General features: G+C 34.1%; 3 protein-coding genes across 5 annotated transcripts in view; 2 read left to right on the top strand and 1 right to left on the bottom strand.

Moving 5' to 3' along the window:
- LOC124423122 (nuclear factor of activated T-cells 5-like) overlaps positions 1-18,049 on the top strand; it is a 29,349-nt gene extending 11,300 nt beyond the window's left edge. The window contains exons 1-7 of one of the 2 annotated variants that reach the window (XM_046960529.1): positions 3,283-3,506; positions 3,589-3,881; positions 10,972-11,252; positions 12,186-12,492; positions 12,939-13,457; positions 13,563-14,030; positions 14,102-18,049. In XM_046960529.1, the coding sequence (XP_046816485.1) occupies positions 3,728-3,881; positions 10,972-11,252; positions 12,186-12,492; positions 12,939-13,457; positions 13,563-14,030; positions 14,102-16,434 (4,062 nt within the window). In that variant the 5' untranslated portion in view covers positions 3,283-3,506; positions 3,589-3,727 and the 3' untranslated portion in view covers positions 16,435-18,049. Of the gene's footprint in view, positions 1-3,282; positions 3,507-3,588; positions 3,882-10,971; positions 11,253-12,185; positions 12,493-12,938; positions 13,458-13,562; positions 14,031-14,101 lie in introns of those variants that run through there. The other variant, XM_046960530.1, reaches the window with a different exon arrangement.
- Positions 17,887-19,634, bottom strand: LOC124423124 (beta-lactamase-like protein 2 homolog). Its single transcript, XM_046960534.1, has 3 exons — positions 19,165-19,634; positions 18,345-18,978; positions 17,887-18,273 (listed from the first exon to the last, which is right to left on the bottom strand). Exons 1-3 carry the CDS (start codon positions 19,293-19,295, stop codon positions 18,139-18,141), a joined length of 900 nt encoding a protein of 299 aa, XP_046816490.1. The 5' UTR covers positions 19,296-19,634; the 3' UTR covers positions 17,887-18,138.
- Positions 19,635-23,747: 4,113 nt separating this feature from the next.
- On the top strand, positions 23,748-26,612 carry LOC124423080 (DET1 homolog). 2 transcript variants are annotated; one of them, XM_046960420.1, is made up of 8 exons: positions 23,748-24,695; positions 24,812-24,949; positions 25,055-25,199; positions 25,264-25,372; positions 25,454-25,649; positions 25,728-26,011; positions 26,107-26,313; positions 26,386-26,612. In XM_046960420.1, exons 1-8 carry the CDS (start codon positions 24,333-24,335, stop codon positions 26,567-26,569), a joined length of 1,626 nt encoding a protein of 541 aa, XP_046816376.1. In that variant the 5' UTR covers positions 23,748-24,332; the 3' UTR covers positions 26,570-26,612. The 2 variants fall into 2 exon arrangements, with proteins under 2 accessions (XP_046816376.1, XP_046816375.1); XM_046960419.1 differs by having other exon boundaries at positions 23,750-24,740.
- The last annotated feature ends 804 nt before the right edge of the window (positions 26,613-27,416 follow it).

The raw sequence follows: 27,416 nt of genomic DNA, 5'->3' as shown, positions 1-27,416 counted from the left end.
ATCTATGTGAACAATAGAATAGAATAGACGAGCTATCGTTACGATCGTAATAAGCATTCTTACATTCGTGTTCGTGTATTTCATGCGTATTATAATCAACGATATTAATAAGACTGTAGAGTTGAAATTACATTTAGTAATGGCACTAGCAACACTAATATCGTTCGAGTTTTATTCAGCTCGATATCTGTAAATCGATCCTTATGCCGACAACGATGAGCGGTATCGTCGCTTGGTAATTATTGGTTAATGCTAATTACCTTATCTTCTTTCTTGTATTCATTCGTCCTTAACGAGACGTTTTCCTAGGTAAAAGCGACGACGACAATGACGAGAGAGTACTGAAGAAAATAAATCTTTTAATAAATTCGCTTGTACCGTTACTTGACGATGAACGCATGGTTCTCTCTCTCTCTCTCTCGTTTCTTTTTTCTGTTTTTTTTTCCTTCCTCCTTCTCTTCCTTCTTCTTATTTTAATATCCTCAAACACACATATCGTTGCAAAAGTTTCTCGAGGATTTTCTGAAAATCCTCGAGACGTTCGTTAATTGATCGTTCGAGTCCCGATTATCTAATCACGCTTAGATCCCTGTTTCCTCAAGCAAATCGGTCCTCTCTTTTTTTCATCGTACCGTCATTTTCGATAATGCCTGTCATCGTAAACTCACGAAAGAAGGATTTCGTGATCGTCCTTGAAGAGCTTGGAATTGAGAGTGCATTGGCGAAGGTCGACAATGAATTCTCTTCGATCGTTAAAGCAAAAAGGCAACTTGCAAGTTGTATTTCAAATTCAGTGAATTAATTTAAATCATAAGTACAACGGTAGCAAACAAATAATTCGACGTAAATTCACGTTATTGAACGTTTTAATTATACGTACGTGGAAAATAATGCGTTATATTAAAAGAAGTTATCATTGTTACCGAGGGAATGGCATTTATTCGAACAATTGTTTAAGCTTATAATAATGATAATGATAGTGATAATTATTATTATTATTATTATTATTATTATTATTATTATTATTATTATTATATTCGATTTAAGTTTTGCAACAGGAACTATACTAATTATAATTAACAGATTTTGTAACGTAGAATGAGAATGCATTTTTTAGTCATAATCGTTATTGAAAAATATCTATTTCGATGATGATAATCGGGAAAAAGAAGAAAAAAATAAAATATAAATATGTTTTTACATTTAATTTTAAACCTCATTGATAATATTTGTTATTGGGCGAACGATGAAAGATATAACGAAAATAACGTTACTCCAAATACCATCGATTCTTATCCGGTCTTGCTTATACAACGCACGCAGGTATAGATACATGTAAGTTATGTGTGTGGATGTGTGTATAGACACACACACGCGTCATATTTGTTAAATATTAGTGCGAGACAGTTTGTAATTTACACATCCCAATCTCAAGGATGAGTTTAACTAATGATTAACGCCTTACTGAAAACAGGGGCACGCTTTTCAATGGTGAAACGACATGTCTCGAGGGTATTATTAATAGAACGCTAGTCCACCCACCCACCCACACTCGCATACAGTCAGGCACACACGGGCTGATCGGTTCAAAGGGCAGTGACCGTGCTTCTTACAACAAATATATCGCAATTACCGGAATGTCCATGCGAGGACTCGGCCTTGTCTGGACGCCACTTTTCTCTCTCTCTCTCTCTCTCTCTCTCTCTCTTTTTTCTTTTTCGCTTTCTCTTTGCATTATCGTTATTATTATTAATCGCAGATAGTAGAACAAATCGACTGTGACCTTTTGGACCTTTTCTGGGTGTCTCGACGTTACAATGCCGTTCAAAGTCCATGATGAAGGTTTCTCTCTAACAATGCGTCGTTTCTAGAAATTTCAAATTTGTTTGTAGTTCTTTTTTTTTCTTTTTTTTACATTAATAACAGTAACAATAAAGGATATATTTCTTAAAGAGTAACCCGTTCTAAAACAATTAAAACACAGAGTGTTGTTGACGCACAATAAAATGCAACAATGCCACCGGAGAGCGTTATCAATTGAGTTTTGATGTTAGTGCCATCTCTAACGATCACTTTTACTTATTACACAGCAACAGTCTCTCGGTCATAACGTGTAGAGAAGTGACATCTTTCTCGAAAGATTCTACTTTTATATTTTTTTAGGAAATAGAAATGTGATTCATCCACATCGATAATAATAAGTCCTCAAAGGAATTTGGAAGTTAATGATATCTTTTGAAAGATTTTTTCAACATTTCATGTTTCGAACGCGTGTTCAGTTACGTTTGTTAGAAAGAGATTAGACTTAATAAGATCGGGGACGATTTGCTTAAGAAAACATGTATGATGTGTGTGTTCGCGGACTCATAATATATATATATATATATATATATATATATATATATATATATATATATTTCATAGAAGTTCAAATTTGTTTGTCTCTTAAATATTTTACAACGTACCTATATATTTTACGTAATATTTTACAAAGACACTTCTAATGTGTATGTCGGAGATGCGCCACTAGCGAATAGTAGAAACAAATACATCCTCATTCGATAAAAGAAAAAAAGAAACAAGAAGACGAACATTAAACTCTTCACTAGCAAATTACAAGTAATGTATATTTACGAGCTTTATACGAACTTTCGATATAGACCAAAGAAACATAATAGCCTATTCTCATAAACATTTCACTAGGCATTGATCCAAGTCTCAATAATCTGCGCAGTAAAATCGAACAAGTCGTTCTTCAAATAAATTAAAAAAAAGAGAGAGAAAAATATATATATATATACACATACACAATCGCATATCTAGCTTACGCATGATTTCAAGTCATAATACATATAGATTTTCTCTAATTGCGTTACATATACTGATAATAATTGGTCACACATTCGAAACGTTAAATCATGTAAACGTTAAACTCCTCTATTAGCGGGCCAAAAATTCTTATCCTCGACACTTGTCTCGTTCCAATTATTTCTGCGAGTAAAGATCGGAAGCGAAGAGTTCTGTGCTTTCGGCGGGAGTTTGAATGTTGGGATCTTTAGGATGACGAAAGGGGAAAGAAGGAGAAGGGGAAAACGTAGACGATTGCGATGACGATGACGACGCCAACATCGGCGACGTCTAGAGAAGTAGTGGGGCGAAGAGAAGGTAGAAAATAGGTAGGAGTGGGGATTATTTACTCGTATCGCTCAGAGCCGCTACCACGCTCGCCGGCTTTGACTCTAAACGAAGTGCGGCAGTAGGAACACGATACTCGACGTGTACGGGTCTTTTCATTGAACGTTTATCGTCCTTCGCTTATTTCCGTCTTGTTTCTATCCTTTATTATTGTTCATTTTAATATATTTAATTTATTCATAATAGAATCGAGGGTATTGAGAGTGAAAAGTGTGCGACCGTGATATTTTAATCTGCATAGTTTTCCTTCCTTATCTCTCTTACTTTTTTCTCTCGTTTCACTTTTATGTACGAAACAACAAAGATGACTGGTGAGTGTCGACGGCTCGATATATCGAACGATATATCCAGAGTTTTTTATAGTTTCTCTTTGTGACGAATCGTCTGAAATAGGAGAGAAAAGGAAGGATCATAGAGAAAACGGTGAAGAAGAAATATTTTTCACGATCGATCGATCGATCGGTCAATCGATACGGTGATACGTTATTGGCAGCGAAGACTGCTGTTTGAAATTTGTTTTCGAGGTGCTCTGATGGCACCCGATCTCGAAAAAAGAAGGCAAGAACTTCGGAGGACCGGCAGCGGCACCTCGACGAGTCCTTGTCACGAGCACGTGGGGATGCTATTGCAACTTGCCCGTCCGATTCCCATCAAGTTTATATCACCGACGGATCTTTATTTTCACGGTAATGTTTGATCAAACTTTAGAGAATAAAGGAAAAAAATAAATAAATCAAAACAAACATCTATACGTTCGGATCTCTTTCGCGTATGACCCATTAGAATTTTGTTCTTTCGCTTTCTTTCTCGAATAAGCACAAGTCTTCTTCACCGAGACTTCTGACCACATTTTCACTTGCTTTCATTGCGCAAAATCAAACAAAAAATGCAACAAGAAAAATGGAAAAGAAAAAAAGAAAATATCACTCATTTTGTTTTTTTCTCTATCTTTTCTCGAAGTATTATCTGTACCAATTATTATTCTTCATAACATTCTCTATAAATTTTCGCGTCAAATTGAAGAATAAAAAACAAAGATAAAATGGTTTTCTATTTGTTTTGTATTTTTTTGGCTTTTGTTTTCTTTTTTTGTTACTTAATTTACACTTTTTATCGAATCACGTTCGGACCGAGGAAGAGGGAAAGATCCAGAAAAGTTCGACATCTTGTAATATCGAAATATGCGAGGACGAGGCGAGGTCAATATCCTGATTTAATTATTTTTCTTTATTATCTTTTCACGATTATAGTTGTCGTGAGCTTAAGAACAAGTTTTGTGTTTTACCACCTCCATTACACGCGGCAATCGTGTAAAATCAATTTTCACTTTTAAAAGATAATCTACGCTTATTGCATGAGAGAAAGAGAGAGAGAGAGAGAGAGAGAGAGAGAGAGAGAGAGAGATTGCATTCGATTCTTTTGCTCCAATAATAAAACATCAGCTCTCCTCCCCCTTACATGCTCCTCCATGTTCTTCGTACTGAGTTCGTAGGATGATTCATTGTGGCCTTGTCAGATAGTATACGTTCAATCCAAGAAACTAAGAAACCGGTGAACTTCCTTCGACGGAGGAAACAAATCAAGGAGACTTTTTCTATAACTTCCGGAAGATCGAGTATACGTTTTTAAACTTCGATTATGTTGTTAGATGTTAATCACGTTGCCATCTGCACACTTTACGTGTATTTATATACAAACATATATATATATATATATATATATATATATATATATATACATATATATGCATATGTATGTATATATATCCCGTGCATGTATGTATGTATGTATATATATATATATATACATATATACATACATATATATATATATACATACATACATGCACGGGATAAACCTGTACATGAATCGTTATGCTTATAATGTGCTAGGGAATCTATGACTCGTCATTATACACCGATGCACTTTCGTCCTATTCGCGATTAACGCCGTCATCTTAGCGATTATTGGAAAGCATTATGTTTCTTTTTCTCCTTTACTCTTCATCCCTTCTCGAATCATTTTCTTTCGTCATCTTCGATCGTGTAGCAAAAAAAAAAAAAAGAAAAAATAAGCCGAACATTCTTTCGACGAGACTGCGATCCATTTGACCGAGAAAAAAACAGATAAATTATTTATTTTCAGATTGAACTCGCCTCTGAAAAAGATAGAGATAGAGGAGAGGAGGCAAAAAAATATAAGAATTTAAAAGACCATCTTCTTGACAAATGCATTGTCGATATTTGGGGAAAGAACAGAGCAAACTGGTTCCTCTCCTATCGTCTCAAAATACCTGCCGAATTAACATAGATCGTTAATTTGACGGACGAAAGGCGTGATTTTACATCGGCAACTTGTGTTGTAAGTACCCGCTGCCGTCGTCGTCTTCTTCGTCGTCGTTGTCATCGTCATTATCGTTGTGTATCTTTGGTCGAAATCAAGGAGAAAGTCCAAAAATGTAGCTTCTTTTCCAGCTTCTATTCTCCTGACCTTGATGTCTCGCGGTTAAACACGTGCGTTAAACGATTATGTTAGTCGGAATAAAATTTATATATATATATATATATATATATGTAAATATGTATATATATATATATGTATGAGTGTATATATATATATATATACAAACATATATACACGTATATACTTTTCGATAAATGTTTGTATTTATGGATTTTATGAAAACACATGAAAATATATTATAGTTCATAAGAACTATTTCGGTCGAAAGGTATCTAACAAAAAATAATTATTTTGCTTAGAAGTAATCATCTGCTCGCTTTTTTATATTAAATTTCATCATTTATTTTTAAATCGATAATAAATGCATCGAAGTATCAAATTAATAATATATTTCTATCGATTAAAAGTGAATCATCAAATGTACTTTCATTTCTTGCATACTTAACACGAACGAGTTAAGCGCTTTTAATTTGTTCTTTGTAAATAAAAGATTAAACATTTTATGAATACCTATTCTTTATTAATTTCCAAGCAAAAGCTTGACTGCTAACGAGATTTAAGGAATCTTTGCGACTACGTATCTCTTTTTCTCTCTCTTTCTGGACATCTCATTAAATAATATCAGGAATGCAATTAACTTTATTGCGTCGATCAAATTCTTTTAAGAATGTGAGCAATCTCTCGTAGCCTGCTTCTTTTTATTTTTTTATATTCTGTGTCGTAGATGCAACGAACTTGACTTGTCATCGATTCGAAGCAGACCTTCATCGAGCTATCGATTATCAACTTTTAATTCCATTTCTTAGATATCCGTCTATTCTTTTTTTTTCCTTTTCTCTTTTATGTTTTTTATTTTTTTTTCTTTTTTTATCTTTTTTTATGTTTAATTAAATATCCTCGGTCAAAGACTATGTGATTGTATTAGTAATAGGGTTCATTAGATCGAGGCAATCGATATGTGTATGAATATAAAATAAGTCTCTCTCTCTCTCTCTCTCTCTTTCTCTCTCTCTCTCTCTCTCTCTCTCTCTCTCTCTCTCTTTCTTATTATCTATTATTCAGGTAAAACTAGCATTCAAGATAAAATGAGAAAGATTAACTTATCATCTTTCATTAAACCGGATTGACCAATAAACGGATCTCTTTACTTGCTCCTCCTTTCACTTGGCCCCCGTATTCTCGAATTTCGATTCGTCCGATTAAAATCTCATGCCACACTCGCGCACGTGTTTTGAGCATGTGCGTCGTCGAAAAGACGCGCGCTCGACTTCCATTTCGTCGACGTGTCTATGTCCACATTAATAGATATACAGCACATACATACGCACACCCGCATGTTAGACTATCAATTACATTGACTCAATTGGTCGAACACTATCGCCAGTTTAGTTCTTATACAAGTAAGTATAACGTTTGTTTTTTTCATTAAAAAAGTGGGAGAGACAGTAAGAAAGAGAGAGAAAGAGAGATAAGATGAGCTATCTGCAATAAGTATGTATGTTTCATCGTTACAACAGATCACGGTCGTTCATCGCGAATCGTTCGAATTTGCAAGAAAAAGATCTATCCGATCGATTGATTAAATAAATTTTACAGATCTTACGTATTGTTGATTACGTTATCTGAATAGCATAGTAATGATCGTTCAATGATAATCTTTTTTCCTTCAATATCCTTCAATCACGTTACATTTGTTCTATATATTGATTATTAATCTTCGTGTTACGTTAATTTTTAATTTCATCTTAAATAATAAATTAAAAATGTTTAAATATTAAATCGTTTATTCGTATTAGACTATTGAACGCGTTTTTACATTTGGCAAATTGTTTATTCTGTTATCAATGTTCTCGAGTAATTTGCCGATGGATCAAATACACTTTTCAACACACAAGTGAGCAACGATCGTCGGAGTAAATCATCGCCAATCGAAAATTCGTATAGCCTCGAACAGAAGCACTGTGCACCGTCATGCCCGCGTACGGATCCTTCTGTGTTATCTCGAGCTCTTAAGTAGGCTATCAGCGATGTCATTAAGTATACACAGACTGTCATCGTGCCACGCGAACTTCTTTCACAATAGTTTAGAAGCTGAAAGAGAAACGAGGAAAAGAGAAAGAAAGAGAGAAGTGTCTAATTTTCATACTTTATCAATAAAATTGTACAAATGTAACAAAACTTGTGTAAATAACAAAATATGTTGTTACTAATTTGTGTTAACAATAATAATAATATAAGACGGACTAACAAATCAAATTTATTTTAAGCTTTTCTCTTTCTCTCTTTCTCTCTCTCTCTCTCTCTCTCTCTCTCTCTCTCTCTCTCTCTTAAATGGTATCTAATTGACGCGTAAAATTCTCATCAAGAAGTTATCTTCTCTCAAGAACTTGTGTTTGCTTTTCTCGATCTCGAATTTTAGCGCCGTCTTTTATTAGCGTCTTTACCTTCGAAATGCATTGGGTCAATGTACCGCGTATCTACAGCAAAATTTGAAGCGACCAGAAAGATTGCTATCTTATCTTGATTTTATAAACAGATAAAGTCATATTCAAATTAACAGACTTCGTGATCGAATGAATAAGAATTATAGTTGAGTGATTCCTGTGGGATAAAAAAGAAAAAGAAAAAAGAGAAAAGCAGAAATTTAAAAGGAAGAAAGGAACCAATATTCTATGTATTTTTGCAAAATTATATAAATCATTTGACTGATAGAGCAGACAAAAGGACATAATCTTTGTTAGATAAAGCTTAGAAGCGTGGAATTTTTCGCGGATTTGATCGGAAAAGATTCGCCATGCGGTCCTTTTAACGGGCGTCTTGGCACGGAAACGCTTTCGATTCGATAAGGATCGAACGCATCGATCCAGCAAAGAACAGGTAACAATATCCTTGAGACTCGAGAGGCGTCATAGTTAGCGCGAGCTGCTCTGTTTACAATGTAATAGTAACGATGTTTATCGATCCTATTATCGAGAGAGAAAAAGAAAGAGAGAGAGAGAGAGAGAGAGAGAGAGAGAGAGAGAGAGAGAAATGTTCACAAATACATGCTCGGGCTTCTGCTTCTCCTGGGTCTACCGAGGACGATCAAGGAGACGCAAATACTAGCTGAGTTTGACCTAAGAAAAAGAAGGAAAGCCCAATTCATATTCCAGCCAAGTTGCATGTAACCCATTGCCTGCCGGTACCCTTCCATCGTACCGGCTTCGATCGTTATTTTCAGAGCGTTTAAATTTATTCAGATGCAATTGTCTATCGATGTAAATATCTCTGCAAAATTTTGACGAGATGTGATCTATCCTATAACTGCATTCTGTAAAAATATTACAATTTTTATCTTTATTATCTTTATTGCATATATTCGACGATATATGTATCTTGAAGCATGTGAGAACAGACAACCACGTCTGATTCGGTAACTCTTTGTATGTCTGTCTTTCTCTTCCTTTCTCTTTCAACGCGTTGTCAATCAAAACTGAAATTCTGTTGATCCTCCTTATCTTTATTGTCTCTACATCATCAACTTAATTAACTAGAATGTCATATGTACCATGTAGATTAAAAGCAGAGTCGATCAATGAACGAAAATCGAGAAAAAGGATTCTTTTCGTTATTGTGATCGAACGCGCGAGGCAAATAAGCGTCTCGAAAGACGTCGCCACAGATGACAATAAAACGATCGTCATACGTTAAGCAGGCTGATTAAAAAGGGTCTTTAAAGATTGGCTAAATTATCTTTTCGATTATAAGAGAGCGTGGGATTTTAAAACAAAATCTTAATTAATCAAATTAATAGCGGAAGAAGAAAAAATGGAAGAAGAATAAGAAGGAATGAAAAGACCGAAGAAATTTCGTTGTTAATTAAATGTTAGTATTATATAAATAGTTCAAAAAGACTTTAACTACGGTTGTGACTAATCATTAGATCAAATTAAACGGATAAAAAACTGATCGAGTTGTCAGAGACTGCTGATTAGAAAACAGTGAGAGAGAGAGAGAGAGAGAGAGAGAGAGAGAGAGAGAGAGAGAGAGGGAGAGAAAGAAAGAGAGACAGAGATGCTTTGATGTCGAGAAAAATGAAGCGACGTTCCCGGCGTATGATCGATACCGCTATGACAAATAACACTTGCAGGATCCGCGAGACTCGCGAGAGGGAGGCTGAAGGAGGAGGTAATGGGTGGAGAAAAGTGAAGCGCAATGAGATTGGAAATGTAGGGTCGTGCGCGGGTCGTTGACATCGTCCCGTGATTTTCCTCGACGTTCACACTGATGCATCTTGCAAGTGTGCAAGCGCCCATTAGTCGCCATACTCACCCCTCCATATTCTTCCACGCTCTACGAGAGAAAGAGAGAGAGAGAGAGAGAGAACATATGAGGCGGGGTGGATCGAAACCCCCAGTTTCTCTAGCACCACCAGTTGCGTTCGCGATTGCAACTTTACCCCTACGCAATTATTCCGTCCGGCAGTCGTCGTTCTATACTTAGATTATCCGACATTGCTTTATTCTGCTATCCTACTCTTCATTTTTCTTTTTCTTTTTTATTTTGTTTTTTTCTTTTCTATTTTCTTTTTTTTTCTTCATCGTTATTGTCTTGCTCTTCGCAATCTTTCTCTTCATAATTTTTTTTCTTTCTCATCAGAAGTAATTTTTTATTTTTTCTAATCATCATCTTCATAAGGATTATCAGCGTCAACATCGTCATCTTTCTCGTTTTTTCATTGTTCTAGATATCTCATCATTTATCTGTTTTTTTTCTTCTACTGCTTCGTCTTCTATTACTTCTACTACTTCTTCTTCTTCTTCTTTTTTTTCTTCTTTTTTTTTCTTCTTCTTCTTCCTCCTCCACAGTTATAGAATATTTCGATCTTTGGACTTTAATCCAGCAAATGATAATAATCTAACATGTGTATAAGCCGTGAACAAACATTACCGAAAATCCGTAAAAATGTCTTTAAAACGCGATATTATCGACACCGATGTCTCGCAAGCCTACGAAAATAATTCTCGTTTCTCATTTTTTCATTCCACTTTTTAATACATTAAATACTTTGCGATTTTCCTCGTGATCGTTTTATCATGCTTAGACTTCATCAGAAGAAAAAAAATCACCAATAATGCGTAGCACTTTTTCATAAGAAAACAGTTAACACAATATTTCTAGAGCAAATTCACTTCGGATGAAGTATATTAAGAAGATATAATAAGACTGATTTAGATAAGCCGTACGTTCTCGGGAGTGTTTGAGAATCTCGAACGAATAATTCGTAGAAATGTAGACATCTTCGTTACGTTTTCATTCTTGTTGATGTTTCAGGTAACAATGCAGGAGGCTCATCGTCCACGGTGACAGGATCCATTTTAAGGAGTTCCATAGCACCTAACAATCGAACGCACTCAATCAACAGGAGAGCGGTTCACCAGCAACGAGAGCAGCAGCAACAGCAGCAATCGTCGATTCCTTTGAGCGGTGCCACTGCTCAAAATTCGGATGATCACGAAGCAAGGGCAACCAGCTCGGCGCAAGACGCTTGCGACAATTCAAACGATTCTGGTCTTGGTTTCGAAGAACGACAACAACAGCTCAACACTGCTAACGTTTGTTAAATTTTATTTTAATTATAGATTATAACAATAACGTAGACGCAAGTTTAAAAAGTTAATGAAACTTCCAATTGAAAAATTTGTTGTACGGTAGCGCAAAATTGTAATACTTGCATTCGCGGTGAAGATATTGTTTATTTATATATATGTGAGCCGGGGGTTATCCATTAGCCGATAAAATTCTCCGCGGAGCAACGGCTGCATTGTTATCAACGATTATCAGTGTAAAGTGGCGATACATTCGCGTCTTATCGGAATATCATCGTCGGTGATTGTACGTGAGCAAGTATTCTCCATGATCAAAGATGTTTATGCTCGGTTGTAGCGAGTTCTTCGTGATCTTTTGCGCTCTCCGATACGAGTGAGATCGCGCGAAACAGAAGCTATCGATCGTGGTTATTAACGGATCCATCCAGAGTATCATGTTGAGGACATGAAAATGTTTTACGATTGTCTCGGGCCATCAGAAATGAAAATAACATTGCTCTTCTAAAGTTCTGTCGCTAGAACTCGAAGAAGCCGGGGAACGAAGCCTCTAAAATTCACTTCGAATGTTCATCCTTGATTGCACCACCGGTAAATACTAGCATGGTATCAACGTGTCCGTTTGCTAACATCGTCACTGAGCGATGATATAGTACGGTGGTTGAACCCGCACAATGGATGCTCTGATTCGTTAGATTGAACTGAGCACGATGCATGAACACTCATGCGAGTTTCATGACGATCAATTTGTCTTTACTTGTTAGCTCGCTGGACATATGGGTCGTGTCTATATATCTTGTGAAGGATCAAAAGATCAAGGCTTTCCTAAAATTCTAAGATCATCGGTTCCTTCTCCTAATCTTTCGATTGCGCAAAAGTTAATGGTTAATATTTATTATATTGTGGCATTTATTAATAAGAATTCGTTGATTGGATTAACAGGCGTGGAACGGCGTCGGTGAAGAGGATTCGAAGAGAAGAAAAATGGATATAAAGCTTGAATCCGAGGACGCAAATTTTTCTTTTCCTGAGGTTCCTCATTCTGGCAATCCCGAAGGAAAAACTTCAAATAGAGGTACGAGCAATGGCATCGGTCTTACGGCAATCTCAGCTACTAGAACAGGAAACGGAACTGCTGGCACCGTAGGTAGGGTCATCGGTGTTACGAAACCTCGTCCAGCCATGGGTGTTTTGGGTAAACGCTCACCGATAACTCACCAAGGCCCCGTCACGCTCACCTCGCAACTTTGTACGTTTTAAGATATTCTTCTAAAATAATTTGAACAATTTTTAAACAACACGCGACATTCGTTCTTACGATGCTTACAATTTTAATGTCAAATAATCAAATTATTATCCTTCAAGAGAAAATTAAATCTTGTTACGTTGAAACAAAAGTGTTGCCTCATTGATTTATTTTCGGCGAAGTAGTTATTCTCATGATTTTTACTACCAAGATACGTTATCGTTCTATGTGTAGCAACTGATATTTTTGGCACCTCGGTAGAAGGAAAACATTCACATACCTTCGTTTGATATCAAGCGCGATATCGAATGTACATCGTGCAAATTATTGTTAGAAATTTGGAAAAAAAAAGAAAAAAGAGAAATGTGAACATTGAGCATACGAACGTTGACATCGGATTTTTCGAAAAAAAAACATTTCATTAAAAAGGACTTTCTATAATTTTTCAGCTACCACATCTATAGATGGAAAGGTACAATTACAGATCATTTGTCAGCCTGAACAACAACACCGTGCGCGTTATCAAACGGAAGGTTCAAGAGGAGCGGTGAAAGATCGCACAGGAAACGGATTTCCTATCGTACGTTTGATCGGTTACGACAAACCGACAACCCTTCAAGTTTTTATCGGCACAGATCTTGGCAGAGTAGCACCACACATGTTTTATCAAGCCTGCCGAGTTAGCGGTAAAAATTCGACACCTTGTATCGAGAGGAAAATCGATGGCACGATCGTTATCGAAGTGGATATGGATCCTTCGAAAGATATGCTTGTAACCTGCGATTGCGTTGGTATCTTAAAGGAACGTAATGTTGACGTGGAACACAGATTTCCACAAGAAGCAGGTGTACTTCAAGGACGAAGCAAGAAAAAATCCACGAGATGTCGTATGGTTTTCCGGACGACAATTACTAACTCGGATGGTATTACGGAAACGTTGCAAGTTTGTTCACACCCTATAGTTTGCAGTGAGTATCCGAAAATGGTAAATGATATTATAAATGAAAGAAATAAAAGGTGTTAATGAAATTCAGTAACACGAATGAAAATTAAAGGAAGATTTGATCTTTTAGCTCAACCACCAGGTATTCCTGAAATTTGCAAAAAATCTTTAACTTCCTGTCCGTGTACCGGAGGACTAGAATTATTTATTCTGGGAAAGAATTTCCTGAAAGACACTCGTATAGTGTTTCAATTGGATAACAACGATATGTCGAGCAATTTGGAGCCTCACTGGGAATGTGCCGTCCTACCCGATAAAGAATTCCTTCAGCAAACTCATTTGGTATGCGTTGTGCCGGCTTATAGACGCCAAGACTTGGCTCCTTCGGAAACTGTAAGCGTAAAACTTTATGCGGTATCTTCGGGAAAAACGAGTGAACCACACACCTTTTTCTACACGGCTGCATCCACTTCTTCCGAACCATCAATGAGTAAAGTCGAATCTATAACACCACCACTTGCTACGACAAACGGTGAAGCTGCTGCTCTATCGTCGTCTCCTTCGGCAGTAACCTTGACAACCGGTGTCCCCGCCAACAGTGAGTGTTCAAAATCTACTAATATCGCTTAACATTTTTGCGAATTACTAATAATGTTCATTACTTTTCAGCTTTGGTACAGTCTGCCGCTACAGCAACATCAAATTTCTTGACAACGATGCAATCTCAACAAGCACCGAATCAACCACCAGAAGCTCTTAAAAGCGATCCAAGTCCTCCTCCAACAGCTACGCAATCTCAAGTAACACCAGTAATGATGTGGACCTCTCAGTCATCAAACTGTCAGAATTCCTCAGCCGATGTAATGATGCCACCTCCATCCTTAATATCAAATCCTCTTTTAAATCGACGCTCCTCTTCGAATCTTCAATTAATTCTTCCGGACAATTTAAAAACAGAAGTATTGGATGAAAACAGCGAAAACAGCATGCTCAGTGATAATAGTATGCAAAGTATACCAACACCTACAGCGAATGGTCCAACAGGAACAAGTCCTTTACAACAACTCGTTAATGAGAATTCCAGAGAACCTGCCCAGTCCAGTATGATCAGATCAGTAACTGTACCTGCAAACGGTTCTCCGGTACAAGAAGCTGTGAGTCTTCTTGGTGTTGTGGATCTAATACGTAATCAACATCCTCTAACTATGGTTTCTACTCATCAGAATACATTCGGAAGTATGCATGAATCATCTCAAGTCAAAGTTCTCAGTCCACATCACATCAACAAAGATACTAGTTCGATATTGACGGCAGAAAACACTTCTAATGGCAGTATTCAGGGTGCTGGTGTTGTCGATCTCCGTATGAAACATCATCAATCCGAGTACAATGCGTTATCTAGCTTCGCTGCTTCCTCCGTAGGACAACCTTTACCAGCTCAAAGCGGTCACAGCGTAGAAGAATATTTGAGTCACATCGAATCTACCGTATCTACGGTGAAAGAGCAAGAAAATGCTGAAAGTAATTTTGTAGATGCCATGCAACAACGAGCTTCTATAATCACTTCTAATCGACAAGCGGCTCAACAATCTCAAACTGGTCTCTTGGTACCTTCTGCGCAAGCTGCAGCTGTGAAATTGGACGTGCTAGTGAATTCCGCTGCAGAATCTCATCAAATTGTGTCACCTTTGCAATCAGTAAACCCGAATTCTACAAACATAATGAATCACGTCGACGATGCCATTTCCAGTCCGCAGCAAGGAACTAGAACGAGTCCACCAATCCCAGTGAAGACGATGCTGCTCGAAGCTCTAATGCCACAATCGGTTTCACAGTCGGTGCCACCAATGGCAGCAACTGGTGCAAACGCTGTCTCGTCTTCCGCGTCAGTTCAAGAGTCTCCATCCAATGAGAGTTTACTCACGACGATTAACGCTGCACTTTTGCCACCAGTTACGATACAGGAATCGTCGGTAACTGCAAATGGAACGCCTAATTCAACGGTTCAGTCACATAACGCGCTTCAAGTTACAAATGAAACAATAGCTACAACGGCCGATCATATTCAACAGATGCAAGCTCTAACTCAACAGGAAGTTGTGGTAATACAGCAACAAGTACAACAGGTCGAACAGGTTGTTGCGCATGCACAACAGCAGGTAGAACAAGTGGTAGCTCAGGTACAACAGCAGGCGGTACAAGCCGTACAACAAGCGCAACAACAAGTAGTACAGCAAGTTGTACAGCACGCACAAGTAGTTCAACAAGCAGTGCAGCAAGTTCAAGCGGTACAACAGGTACAGGTACCTGCAGTTCAGCAAGCTGTACAACAAGCCACACAAGAAGTCGTACAACAAGCTGTACAGCAAGCAACTCAGGAAGTAGTTCAACAGGTGCAAGCTGTTCAGCAGGCGGTACAACAGGCTCAAGCGGCACAAGCTATGCAGCAAGCTGTTCAACAAGACATTGGATCGATGTTGAATCAGCCAGCAGGATTTGTGGCAGAAGCGAGTTCTGCCTTGGCTAGCGGTGCTGCTCAAGAACCTTCGCAGCAGAGATTAACAACTGCAGCTGAGCAAGCAATCAACAACGTAATTACGAATGCTACAAAAGATATTATCAATAATCGACCAATCACGACGACTACGGCGCACGCCATCATTGCTACGAAAAATATACTAAACAGCGTAGCGACTCAAAGCGCTCAACTAATGAATAGTGCCATGGAAGGGATTTTACCTAAGTCACCTCCTGGGCAAAGTAATATAGTCGAGCAAGTCACTAGCAAATCGCCACCTGTTGCTTTACCTGTTACTCCTAATAGACAGAACGTTAACGCGTCCATACCAAACACAGCACCAAGCGCTGCTGGTTCTTCCGTGAGAAAGCCTGAAGATGTGGGAAACATGCTACCTCAGGAACTCACTTCCATGTCAGAACACGAACTTCTCAATTACATTAATCATAGCTGTTTTGATCCTCAGGGTGGCTTTTTGATGTAGTACTGCCACTTTCTTATCATACAAAGAATATATTCGATCTGTTTAATAAATGCATCGTGAAGACTCGTCAAGACGTTCGATAAAATGTTCGTCAAAATCGTTTACTTTAAATACAGTACCAACGATTTTTACGTGCCACGATACAGTGCCACGATATCCTTTACGAGTTTGTGTGTGATAGGAATGAAGTCGATTTTTTTTATTATTATTATTATTATTATTATTATTATTATTATTATTATTATTATTATTATTATTATTATTATTATTATTATTATTTAAGTATGAACGAAATCCGTTGCAACTCCGGAACAATCGAAATGTGCATGTATATGTTAAGTGAGACGGGCGCATACCGCGCGACAATTAGGGTTTCGTTATATTCTTTTCTACGAGTTGTCAAATGTGATAATTCATTAATTTATCTATATCAATGTCTGCGCATCCAGGTGCCTTTATTCTTACGAAATATCTCGAATTGGTCTTTCTTTCGCAAAGGTGTTACAAAAGAAAGAAAGAAAAATTATCGTAAGTATATTATATCCTATGTGATCAATCATGTACTGACCCCACTCAAAATGAAATCTCTGTGCACAGTCATGGAATTGAGTGTAGCCAATTTAAGCTTATCATATTTTAACATATGATTCCGAGAAACATAATTTGATTCTACTTTTCCTCTTCTGACTTGATTTCATTATAAAAAATGGATCATTTGTTATCTGACTTCGTTCCAATTAAATATTAAGTATAATATATTTTTTACGTTACACGTTGTTTAATAATTGATATTTTTTGTTGTTAATTAGTACTGATGATATAATTATGTGATTACGTTGACTATATTATTGATGACAGAGAGATTATATATTATTATATATGTCAATATAGAGAGTAATAGTTAGAGGTATATATGTTATATATATATCGTGATATATATAAATACGAAAAAAGAAATATATATATATATATATATATACACACACATACACACAGCCATATATATAAATATATATTTTTTACATTTACCCAAAGAGACGAATGAACGGCCAGATACGAGGTCAAGTGAACTTATTGAAGATTTAACGAAGTCTACATATACATGTACACATACATGCGCACTTATATGTACGTATGTAGATACGACATAAATACATGCGTAACATCGAATTATATTGGGATATATTCCCTTTTGTTCTTAATAAGGGGTGCTATAAGTACTATGAGTACGAATACTCGCCAAGATTATCTAATATTATAAATGCGAATTTTATAACGAAAATATTGAAACATTTATTGTCGTGATATATCTTTGTAGCAAAACATATATTTTATATCAATCATCTAAATGTGCCGATATAATGTCCACGGTCACGTAAGTGCATTCACGATCGAGATGTAAGATGCATCTCACTCGCAAAATAGCCGAATGGCAAAATTATAAAAAAGAAATCATTATACTATGTGGTATGTATTTTGTCACTGAAACTTATTTGTAATATATACTGTACACTGTATACGCACATCAAGTGTTAAAGATTTGCCATCTGAAAGAATGCCCATGAGTATGTATTATTGTTACTTCTATAAGTTGAATAAATGTTTCACAGCATTGCTTGATGGAGTTTTTTTAGTACATATATACAAATTTTATATTATAGGTAGTTCATTATTCACAATATTTATAATTAAATGTTTGTGTTACTATGTATCAAATTTTATATTTTCTGAGATTTTCCATTCACCCTCTTTGCCTACTACTTTTGCTTCTTTTAGTAATTTTTGTAAATGATGCATTACATTATGTGCTGCTGCAGGCCAGAGATTTTTTGGAGTGTCCTAAAAATATAGGTAAAGTATATTGATACTACATACTTGTAATTAATGAAATTACATTATTAGATAACAACCTTATATATAATTTGTACAATATCCATTTCTGACATGAAACTAGAGTTACTATTTTCTTTTAAAACATTTAAAATTTGTTCCTCCCTTTGTTTTCGATGCTGAATATAATATTCAATACGTGGAACAGGATCTTTTATTATAGGCCCATGACCAGGATAAATTACAGATGGTTTTATATCTAAAATTTTTTGTAAAGAAATCATATAATCGTGTAAATCTTCAAACACGGTGGTGCCTTCACCCAAAATGCAATCACCGCTAAACAAACTATGTTCGTCCTTTAATAATAGGCATACATGATCCGTTGTATGACCAGGTGTATGTTTCACTTGTACTTTTGTTCCTTCTACTTCAATTACTTGTTCATCTTTTAATGATTTACATTGTTTTAAAAGATCAGGTGTTACTTGAAGTTTTTCATATGTAGGTAATTTCCATATCGTTGGTGGATTGTCATTAGGTTTTGTTGTCATTAATAATTCTTGAACAGAATTTATACCACCGATATGATCATGATGCCAATGTGTGATTATCACATGCTCTATTGTAGCATTTTCTTCTATAAGTACATTTTTTAATAATTTGATATACTCAGCTGATGTTTCTATGTCTCCTGTATCAATTAATATACGCCTATAATTAAATATTAATATTAATTATAATATAGCGATATAATCTCAAAATATTATATTTTCCTTCTTTCTCAATTTGATTTGATTACTTTAATTTTAATGGTTCTGCAATATTTTATATGTATGTAAAACAATGATAAACAATATGTTGATATGTTCTCTTCTAATAATTACTATTAATATTTACCTTGTTCCTGAACCAATAAGATATGTATTTGTGCCTTGAAGTGTCATAGGACCAGGATTGCATCCAAGAATCCGAATGATTTTATTTGAGATTTTGGATACTAAAGGCAAAGATGTTAATCGCATTGTCATTATTCTTTTGCATTCAATTGCATTAAGACTGCGCTGTGGTGTATGTGATTTTAGCGACAAATATGGACAAAATATGAACTACAAGTATAATAAGAAACTATTGTACCAAGTGCTATTTCATCGGTATATAAGCTTAAGTAGCTTATATAATCACTCATAACCTAAAAATTGAGTTAATGTGTAATAAAAATTTTTGTACATAGTAAAAATTTTACTTCTACAGATTATATTTTTCTGAAGATAGATTAATTGAAAAGTATTTGTTAATTATATAAACTTTTTATATCCTTTGTTTCTTATTAATTACTTATACAAATAATTGAAGCGTATTTAAACAGCCATTATCTCAAAATTGCTTACGATAAGATACATAAACTATGTAACATAACATATAAAATACAAAATACAAAAAACTATAACAACAAAAGTAGAAAGCATATCTTAATGCATATCTTGAATTCTGAGATATGTGGATATGATGTATAAATAAAATATAAAAAATCTGAGAAGCATAAATAAGAATAAATAAGAATAATAAAGAAATTAAAAGTCTTCTGTGGTTTTCTCTAGGAAATTATTTTAGAATTCTACTATATCCAATCTATTTATCTGTTGAAGTATGATTAGCAATGTAAAATATAAGTACTTTAGTGTATAGTTAGAAATAGAAAGAAAAGATTTTGAAAATGCATTGAAATATGCAATCAATCGTTCAGTAATAATTACGTTATATAATCTAGATTTAGATTTCGATATATCGCAAGTAATACCGAACCAGGTATCGCCACGATGAGATTGTTACTTGTAGAGATTCATAGGTTGATGATGATTCTACTATAAAATCTGCGGACCGAGATGACATGACACTTATCGAGAGTTTAGATTCCAACGCTAAGTAGAAAACAACATTGGAATTTTTTATCACCATTATTGAATGCTTTAGAAATTTCGAACAATAAAACGGAATCTACAGTAAAACTTAATCACCCCTACGAACACCCATATCTGTGCTCGCCGACATTCTCTTTCTTCATATAATACGGAAAGATTCCATAAACTTCCATGGAAAAATTGAATCATCATTAATAGTACATAATATGAATAATGTATAATGTTCGTTTAAACAATATACGGGTTATAACACACTTTAAATAAAAAATAATTTCAATTTATTATTTCAATATCATTAAATTTTAAATTCTCTGCTGTTACCTTCATCAAATATCAACAAAAATGAATTTTTTGCGGACTTTGTTAATTGATTTTGTTAGCTGATTTTGCTGTTCGAATTGTCTACCTCTTGTTCCGAGTTACATTCTTCTCGCATACATGCGTGTTCCGGTTTTCTTTTATTTTTTTTCTCTTCTTTTTTTACTAATTTTTTTTTTCTCTTTCTCCGCTTCGTTCGTCTTTTTCTAACTAACCTACTTCTCTTTCCTATTAAATTTCTTCTCTCACTATTTTTTTCTATCTCCTCTTTCTCCTCTTCTGTTCATATTAGATCATCGAAGAAAGAATCATCGCGTGGGACCCTTGAAAGGAGCCTTGAGCGGTTCTCTTTCAGTAGAAAAAATGGAGCTTGATTTTGATCGGGTGAAGCTATGTCCATCTCTCGTTTTGAATTTTATCATTTCACGTACGCGTACGTTCCGCCTTTTTTTCTTCTCTTTCTTTTCTTCTCTTCTACTTCTTCTCTAATTTCAATCATCGAGGAATGAATTCATCTGCGGAATGAATTGATCGGCCAGCGAAGATTCAATATATTGGCGCGGATTCGATGTATTGTCAAATGACTCGGTTCATCATTGATTTTTACACGAGAATACGGATAGGATAGGAAGAACATTCCCGCGCGTATCAGCGGGCATAGGCATGAATGTCCGCAGACGCGATTAAAAGTCCTACAATGGATTTCGTTCGATTGCTTGAAACGAATAGTCATGTTAGAGAACGGTATATGTAGCTGCCGATTTTACCACGATCCTGTTATTCATAAGCGAGGACCATGCTTCTTGCCAAGATAACGTTGGGAGTTAGAATTTTCGATTAACTCATGTTACTTCGGTAATGCCAGGAACGTAAATTTTAGAATAGAGTCACCATTATTTTAACACTTAAGTGAATGTTTGCGGATACGATTAAAAGTTCTGCCGTGGACTTCGTTTTATTGTTCATAATTTCAATTAGAAAATCGGGAACGCGGATTTTAAAGTAGAGTAACTGTTAGCCCATAGGTCTCCAGATGTAGTAATCTCTACGTGATGAGACCTAAGTTGATAGTACTTGAGATATATCGAAATGTTATTAGATGCAAGTACTATCGAGCAAATGATTGCATATTTCAAAACCTTTCCGAAATCTTTTCAGTCTAATTCTAAACATTGAAGTACTTACATTTTACATTGCTAATTATACTTCAACAGATAAATAGATTGAATATAATAGAATTCTAAAGTAATTTTTTAGGGAAACGCACAGAAAACTTTTCTATCCAACTTATGCTCGCCATCATACCTACATATTTCCTATTTATTTTTATTTACACTTATTAATTATTATTTATAAGTGTCGAGTAGGACCCTTGGGAGGAGCTCTTGGGTATGAACCCTTGGAAAGGACCTTAGGCAGATCTTCTTCTTTTAGTACATAAAAATCGAACTAGATTTTGGTACTCTGATTCTGGTTTTCTTTTCTTTTCTTTCTCCTCTTCTCTTCTTCTCATCTTTGCTTTCTCTTTTTCTCATCTTCACTATTTTTTCTTCTCATCTTCAGTTTCTCTTCTTCTCTTTTTCTCTTTCTTTTTCTCTCCTTCTCTTCTTCTTTTAATCTCTTTTCTTTCTTAAAGCTAGATCATTGAGGAACAAATCATTGGCGGGTCAGATGGTCGGCGAAAATTCGGTATATCGACATGGGTCCGATGTATTGTCTAGCGATTCGGTTCAACATCCTGGGATTAAATTTTTACACAGAAGCTTCTAGAACTTCTCCGCATTGTATGCAGAGAGGATATATGTCCTTTCTCCCATACAGGTAGGATAATAACACACACGCGCACAGACGTAAATGTTCATGGGCACGATTATATCCTACCTTTTACTTCATTTTATTTTTCGAAATTCGGAAAGTACGTACGGTCATACTTACTAGTGTGATGATTGAATCCAATGTTACGATGGTCGTACTATTTTTAAGCGGAGAGCAAATTTCCTCCAATTAACATTGGGAATCAGAATTCTCGGTAAATGACATATCACCCCGGTATCGCGGATTTTATGTATTTGGGTTTTCAGATGTAACAACCTTCACGTGGTGAGACCTAGTTTGATATTACTTGCGATATAAGTAACACTGAGTGAATATCTGCATATTTAAATGCCTTTCCAAAATCTATTTTTTCTAATTTTAACTGAACGTTAAAGTACTTGCATTCTACGTTGTTAATTATACTTCGATAGATAAGCAGATTATATATTGTAAACCTTTTAAATAATTTTTTAAATGAACACTGAAAAATTCTAATTTTTTTATTTCTCATTATTTCATATTTATTTTTATATTTACTTTTATTTACCCATATTTTATTTTCTATCCTATTTATATTCGCCATTATATCCACATATTTGAGAATTCAAGATATACATCAGCGGTTTTCTTTCTAGCAATTGTTGCTATTATTTTATATATACATGATCTTATGTATTTTGACCCAAGTAATATAGAACTAAATACACTTTAACTATTTATATAAGTTTAACTAGAAACAAAAAATATAACAAATACTTTTCAATTAATTTATCTTCAAAGTTTTGGCTTATGGTTTTATCTTGCTTTAGTTAGATATATTATCATTTGTCAGACTTTCATTGCAATATAAAAATTCTTCTCAGACATTAATTGGATTGTTAGATTTCGTTTGAGAGAGATATAATTTACATGAGTTTATACACCGGCGATACAACAGGCGCATAGCAAGAAACAGTATTTCCCTATTGCTTTTATAGTTCATATTTTTTCCATAATTGTCGCTGCAATCGTATGTGCTATGAGCGATAAGTAGTCAATCGTTAATCAAAACTGAATTATCGATAATGATAAATTATTTTTATCGATACATCAGTACACTCTACAATAAAGTTGATGAAGCATATTATCAAATTGATTTTATTTATGTGATAGATTTTTCAGAATATTTTATTAAAATATTTAATATTGTATTATATATAAGATACATATATATTTATATTTATTTATTTATTTATTTATTTATGAAATATTATACGTTTACTATATAGCTCTATATTATTATTTATATAATTTCCTAGGATAAATTTTAAACATTTAGATATTACAAATTTTTTGTTCATGTATATTTTTTTTGATTTTCAACATTAATTCAAAATTTTTTAATATAAAATAAAAATCTTTTTAGAAGGTGAATTTGATCATCGATTATTTGAGAAAATGCAAAAATTTTATTTCTTAGTGGGATTTGATCCTTGATCGCTTGAATAATCTGTTAGATTTTCCGAAATCCTAAGAAATTTATTATAGCCATCTACCAATACGGCGGTAACTATTTACAGAACTTAAAACATTGAAGTCCTATAAAAACTTCAGTATTGTCAGTTAAACGAAAAATATCGTTGTTTGTATGACAATGGACGTGATCACTAATTCTTAAAAAAATTAAGTTTATTTTATAATGAATATAAAATTGAAAATAATAAACGGCTGAAATTATTTGTTAAAACAGAAGAAAGTGAATGTTATATTGTTATTCAGCTAAGAACGTTAAAACGGATTTTGTTTGCAAAACACTAACCTGTATGCGTTAGTAATGCGTTGTATTTTATTATTACGCCATAATGAAAAAGGATGATGAAAAGTTATTAAATATTTTATTATTAATTTTTATCATGAATTGAAACTTCGTGCTCGTATTGAAATCATACGTACATGCTACAATTTTGTTTGTAAACAAACGTATTTTTATTTCGTATATCCACGTGTTATGTATACTTTTCGGAATTGTATAGAATGGCTGAAAAAGATGGTAAAATCGAATTTGTGACAGAACCTTTTCCTATTAAACCTCGAAAATTCGGACCACAAAATGTTGTTGTACGTCTTAGAAGAAGAGAAACGTTTGGCTGTCCATATCCTGGAACTCATGTTCATAGTGCTAGACAATTTTACCAAAATGTATTTCCAAATTTTACAATTATGAATGTGGAAAAGCCTCCTTGTTTTCTCAGGAAATTCAGTCCAGATGGAAAATATTTGATTGCTTTTAGTGCAGATCAAACATCTATAGAAGTATATGAATATCGTGGAGCATCTGCTGCAGCAGATCTTTTAGCTGACATTGAAGGTGAATACATAGGACATAAAAATGATGATGTTAGTATTAATATAAGATGCAATGTTTTCAGTCGATTTTTCAAGGTATTTATCCTATAATTTTGTGTTCTAAGTTTAGTGTAGTTTAATCTGAACAATTTTTAAAATAATTATAGGCTAAATGGACAATTAATGTGGTTCAGTGCAATCAACAATTAAATAGAGAATGTAGTCTATTTACAGATGATTGTCGTTATGTTATTGTTGGCTCTGCGGCACATATTCCTGATGAACTCAGGCCTCATTTTTATCAAGTATGTATAGAAGAATATATTGCAAATATATAGTTATATCATTTAGCATATCATTCGGTAATCTCATTCGATAAAGATTATTTTAACATTGCATTGTTTTTTAAGATTTATTCAAATAATGAAGCATTGACACCCAATCCAAGATCTCCACTAGAGGATTATACTCTGCACTTAGTTGATATACGAGATGGAAAATTATGTCATACTAGACATTTCAAAGTTGATAAAATATATTTATCACATAATCAAGGTATTTATATAAAATAATTCTATTACAAAAGAATATTAAATAAGTAATTCATATTAAATTTTAGGTCTGTATTTATACAAAGATATTTTGGCTGTGTTATCTGTGCAACACCAAACTATACATGTATTTAAAATTCTTAATGGAATGTTTATATATATCAAGTTAATAGGAAGGTATGATTACAACCATTTAACCATCTTTCTTCTAAGCATAAAAAAGTAGTTATTAAATAAATATCAAACATTTAAAAATAGGTTTTGTATGGGAGATGAAGCTTATTTATTTTCATTTGGTGCATGGCGTGGCGTAAATTATAGATCATTTAGGGATACGAGAATAAACAGCCTTAAACACAAATTATTAGTATTTTTATATAGAAGGGCAGAATATATAAGTGATACAACTAATGACCCATATGAATTGAGACGATTTTATCAATATTTTGATCAGGTATATTAAATCATAATACGTAATTAATCATAAGTAACATGTTTTTATTGACATTTATACTCTGATATAATATTTCAGTTGAATGCATTGAGAATGTGGAAGATGCAATTATTGGATGCAAATCATATACTTATAAGGTTTGCTAGCGAAGAAGTTGCAACTCTTCAGGCAAATGAACCAAATGCACAACCAGCTCTTCTTGTTGTATATAATATGGAAACTGCTAAAATTTTGGCAGTATATGATAATGCATCTACTCAATTATTAACCCAATTTGAAAATTTCAGTGATTTTTTTAGAAATGCTAGAATGAGTACAGATTGCCAGTACATGTGTTCCCCGTCAAATAATATTTATGCACGGTACTACATTTTCTTCTACATAAAAAAGCAAAGATGTACAAAAAATTACTTTCATATTTAAAATATGTTTGCTAACAATTTAATGAATTCTATAGATTAATGCAACAGAGATTTAAACAGACAATAGTCAGTGCCAGATATGGTGGTATTACAGAGGCGACAAAAAGATTACTTGCACAATTACCAATTTGTGCTCAATCTTATTCAAGTTCTCCATATCTTGATCTATCTTTGTTCTGTTATGATGATAAATGGGTATCTATGATGGAACGACCTAAAGCTTCTGGAGAACATCCTATTCGGTACATTGGTATTTAAGTTTATTTTACATTACCTTGATTATAATTTAACATATAATTTTTTATTTTTTATAGCTTTTATGCGCGTGATTCAGGTCTTCTAAAATTCAAAATGTATGCAGGAATGTTTGGTCGTACAGCACCAACTGCAGCAAGAAGATTAGTAGCGTTTATTTTTCATCCAACAGATCCATTTGCTATATCAGTTCAACGTACCAATGCTGAATACATTGTCAGTTTCCATATAAGGCATATCTGAATGATGTATAATAATATTGTATCAAAAGTTTCTATTTTCAAGACATTGTTGCTCTGTTTTACCAAGCTGCTTAAAATAATTTGGTAGTATATAAAATACTTTTCTATCTAAGAACAAAAATATCATATTTATATTGATATATGGCAAGATATAAATGTAAATAGAAAATTCTTTATACCTAGATTTTTTGTACAAAATAATAAGGACTCAATATTTAATATCATCATTTAGAGTCACAATTGCCTCCTTTATTGTACATAAGCAGGATAATATAAAATAATTCTTGCCATAATATTTTATTCTGAAGATTATAGACATTTCTAACATTAATATAATATACAAAAAATTGATATAAATACAAAATATTGATAAAGAAGAATAAGTTATAAAAAAACTAATTCTTTTAACAATAAACTTTTGAAGAATTTTAGCTTTATACAAATTGTATTTTTATTAATATTTATAATATATCTTGCTTCATTATCCAATAATTTCCCAATATAAAGATAAGTTTACATCATACGAATGCAAAAGTAGAATTAAATAAATTAAAAAAAACATATTTGTAAAACAATTTATAATGACGTGATAGATAATTTGTGAAAATCATATTTTATGTATTAAATATATTTAAAAATCAACTTATGAAAAAAAAAAAGAAAAAAAGATAAGGAGTTATATAGAAACGAAATAAAAAAAAATGTTAGATTGATTTGATATTCATCTGATGATCGAACCATAATTGGCCACAAAAATCTTACATTCCTTTCGACCGCCATTGTTATAGCAACCTGTAGCTCCTTCGAGCTCCTTGCAGCACCACCTATAACCCACGCCAAAGAACTAC

This window comes from Vespa crabro, chromosome 3 (assembly GCF_910589235.1).
Source record: "Vespa crabro chromosome 3, iyVesCrab1.2, whole genome shotgun sequence".
Lineage (NCBI taxonomy): Eukaryota > Metazoa > Arthropoda > Insecta > Hymenoptera > Vespidae > Vespa > Vespa crabro.
The sequence above is the reverse complement of the archived record's forward strand: the minus strand, read 5'-3'. Positions and strand labels throughout refer to the sequence as shown.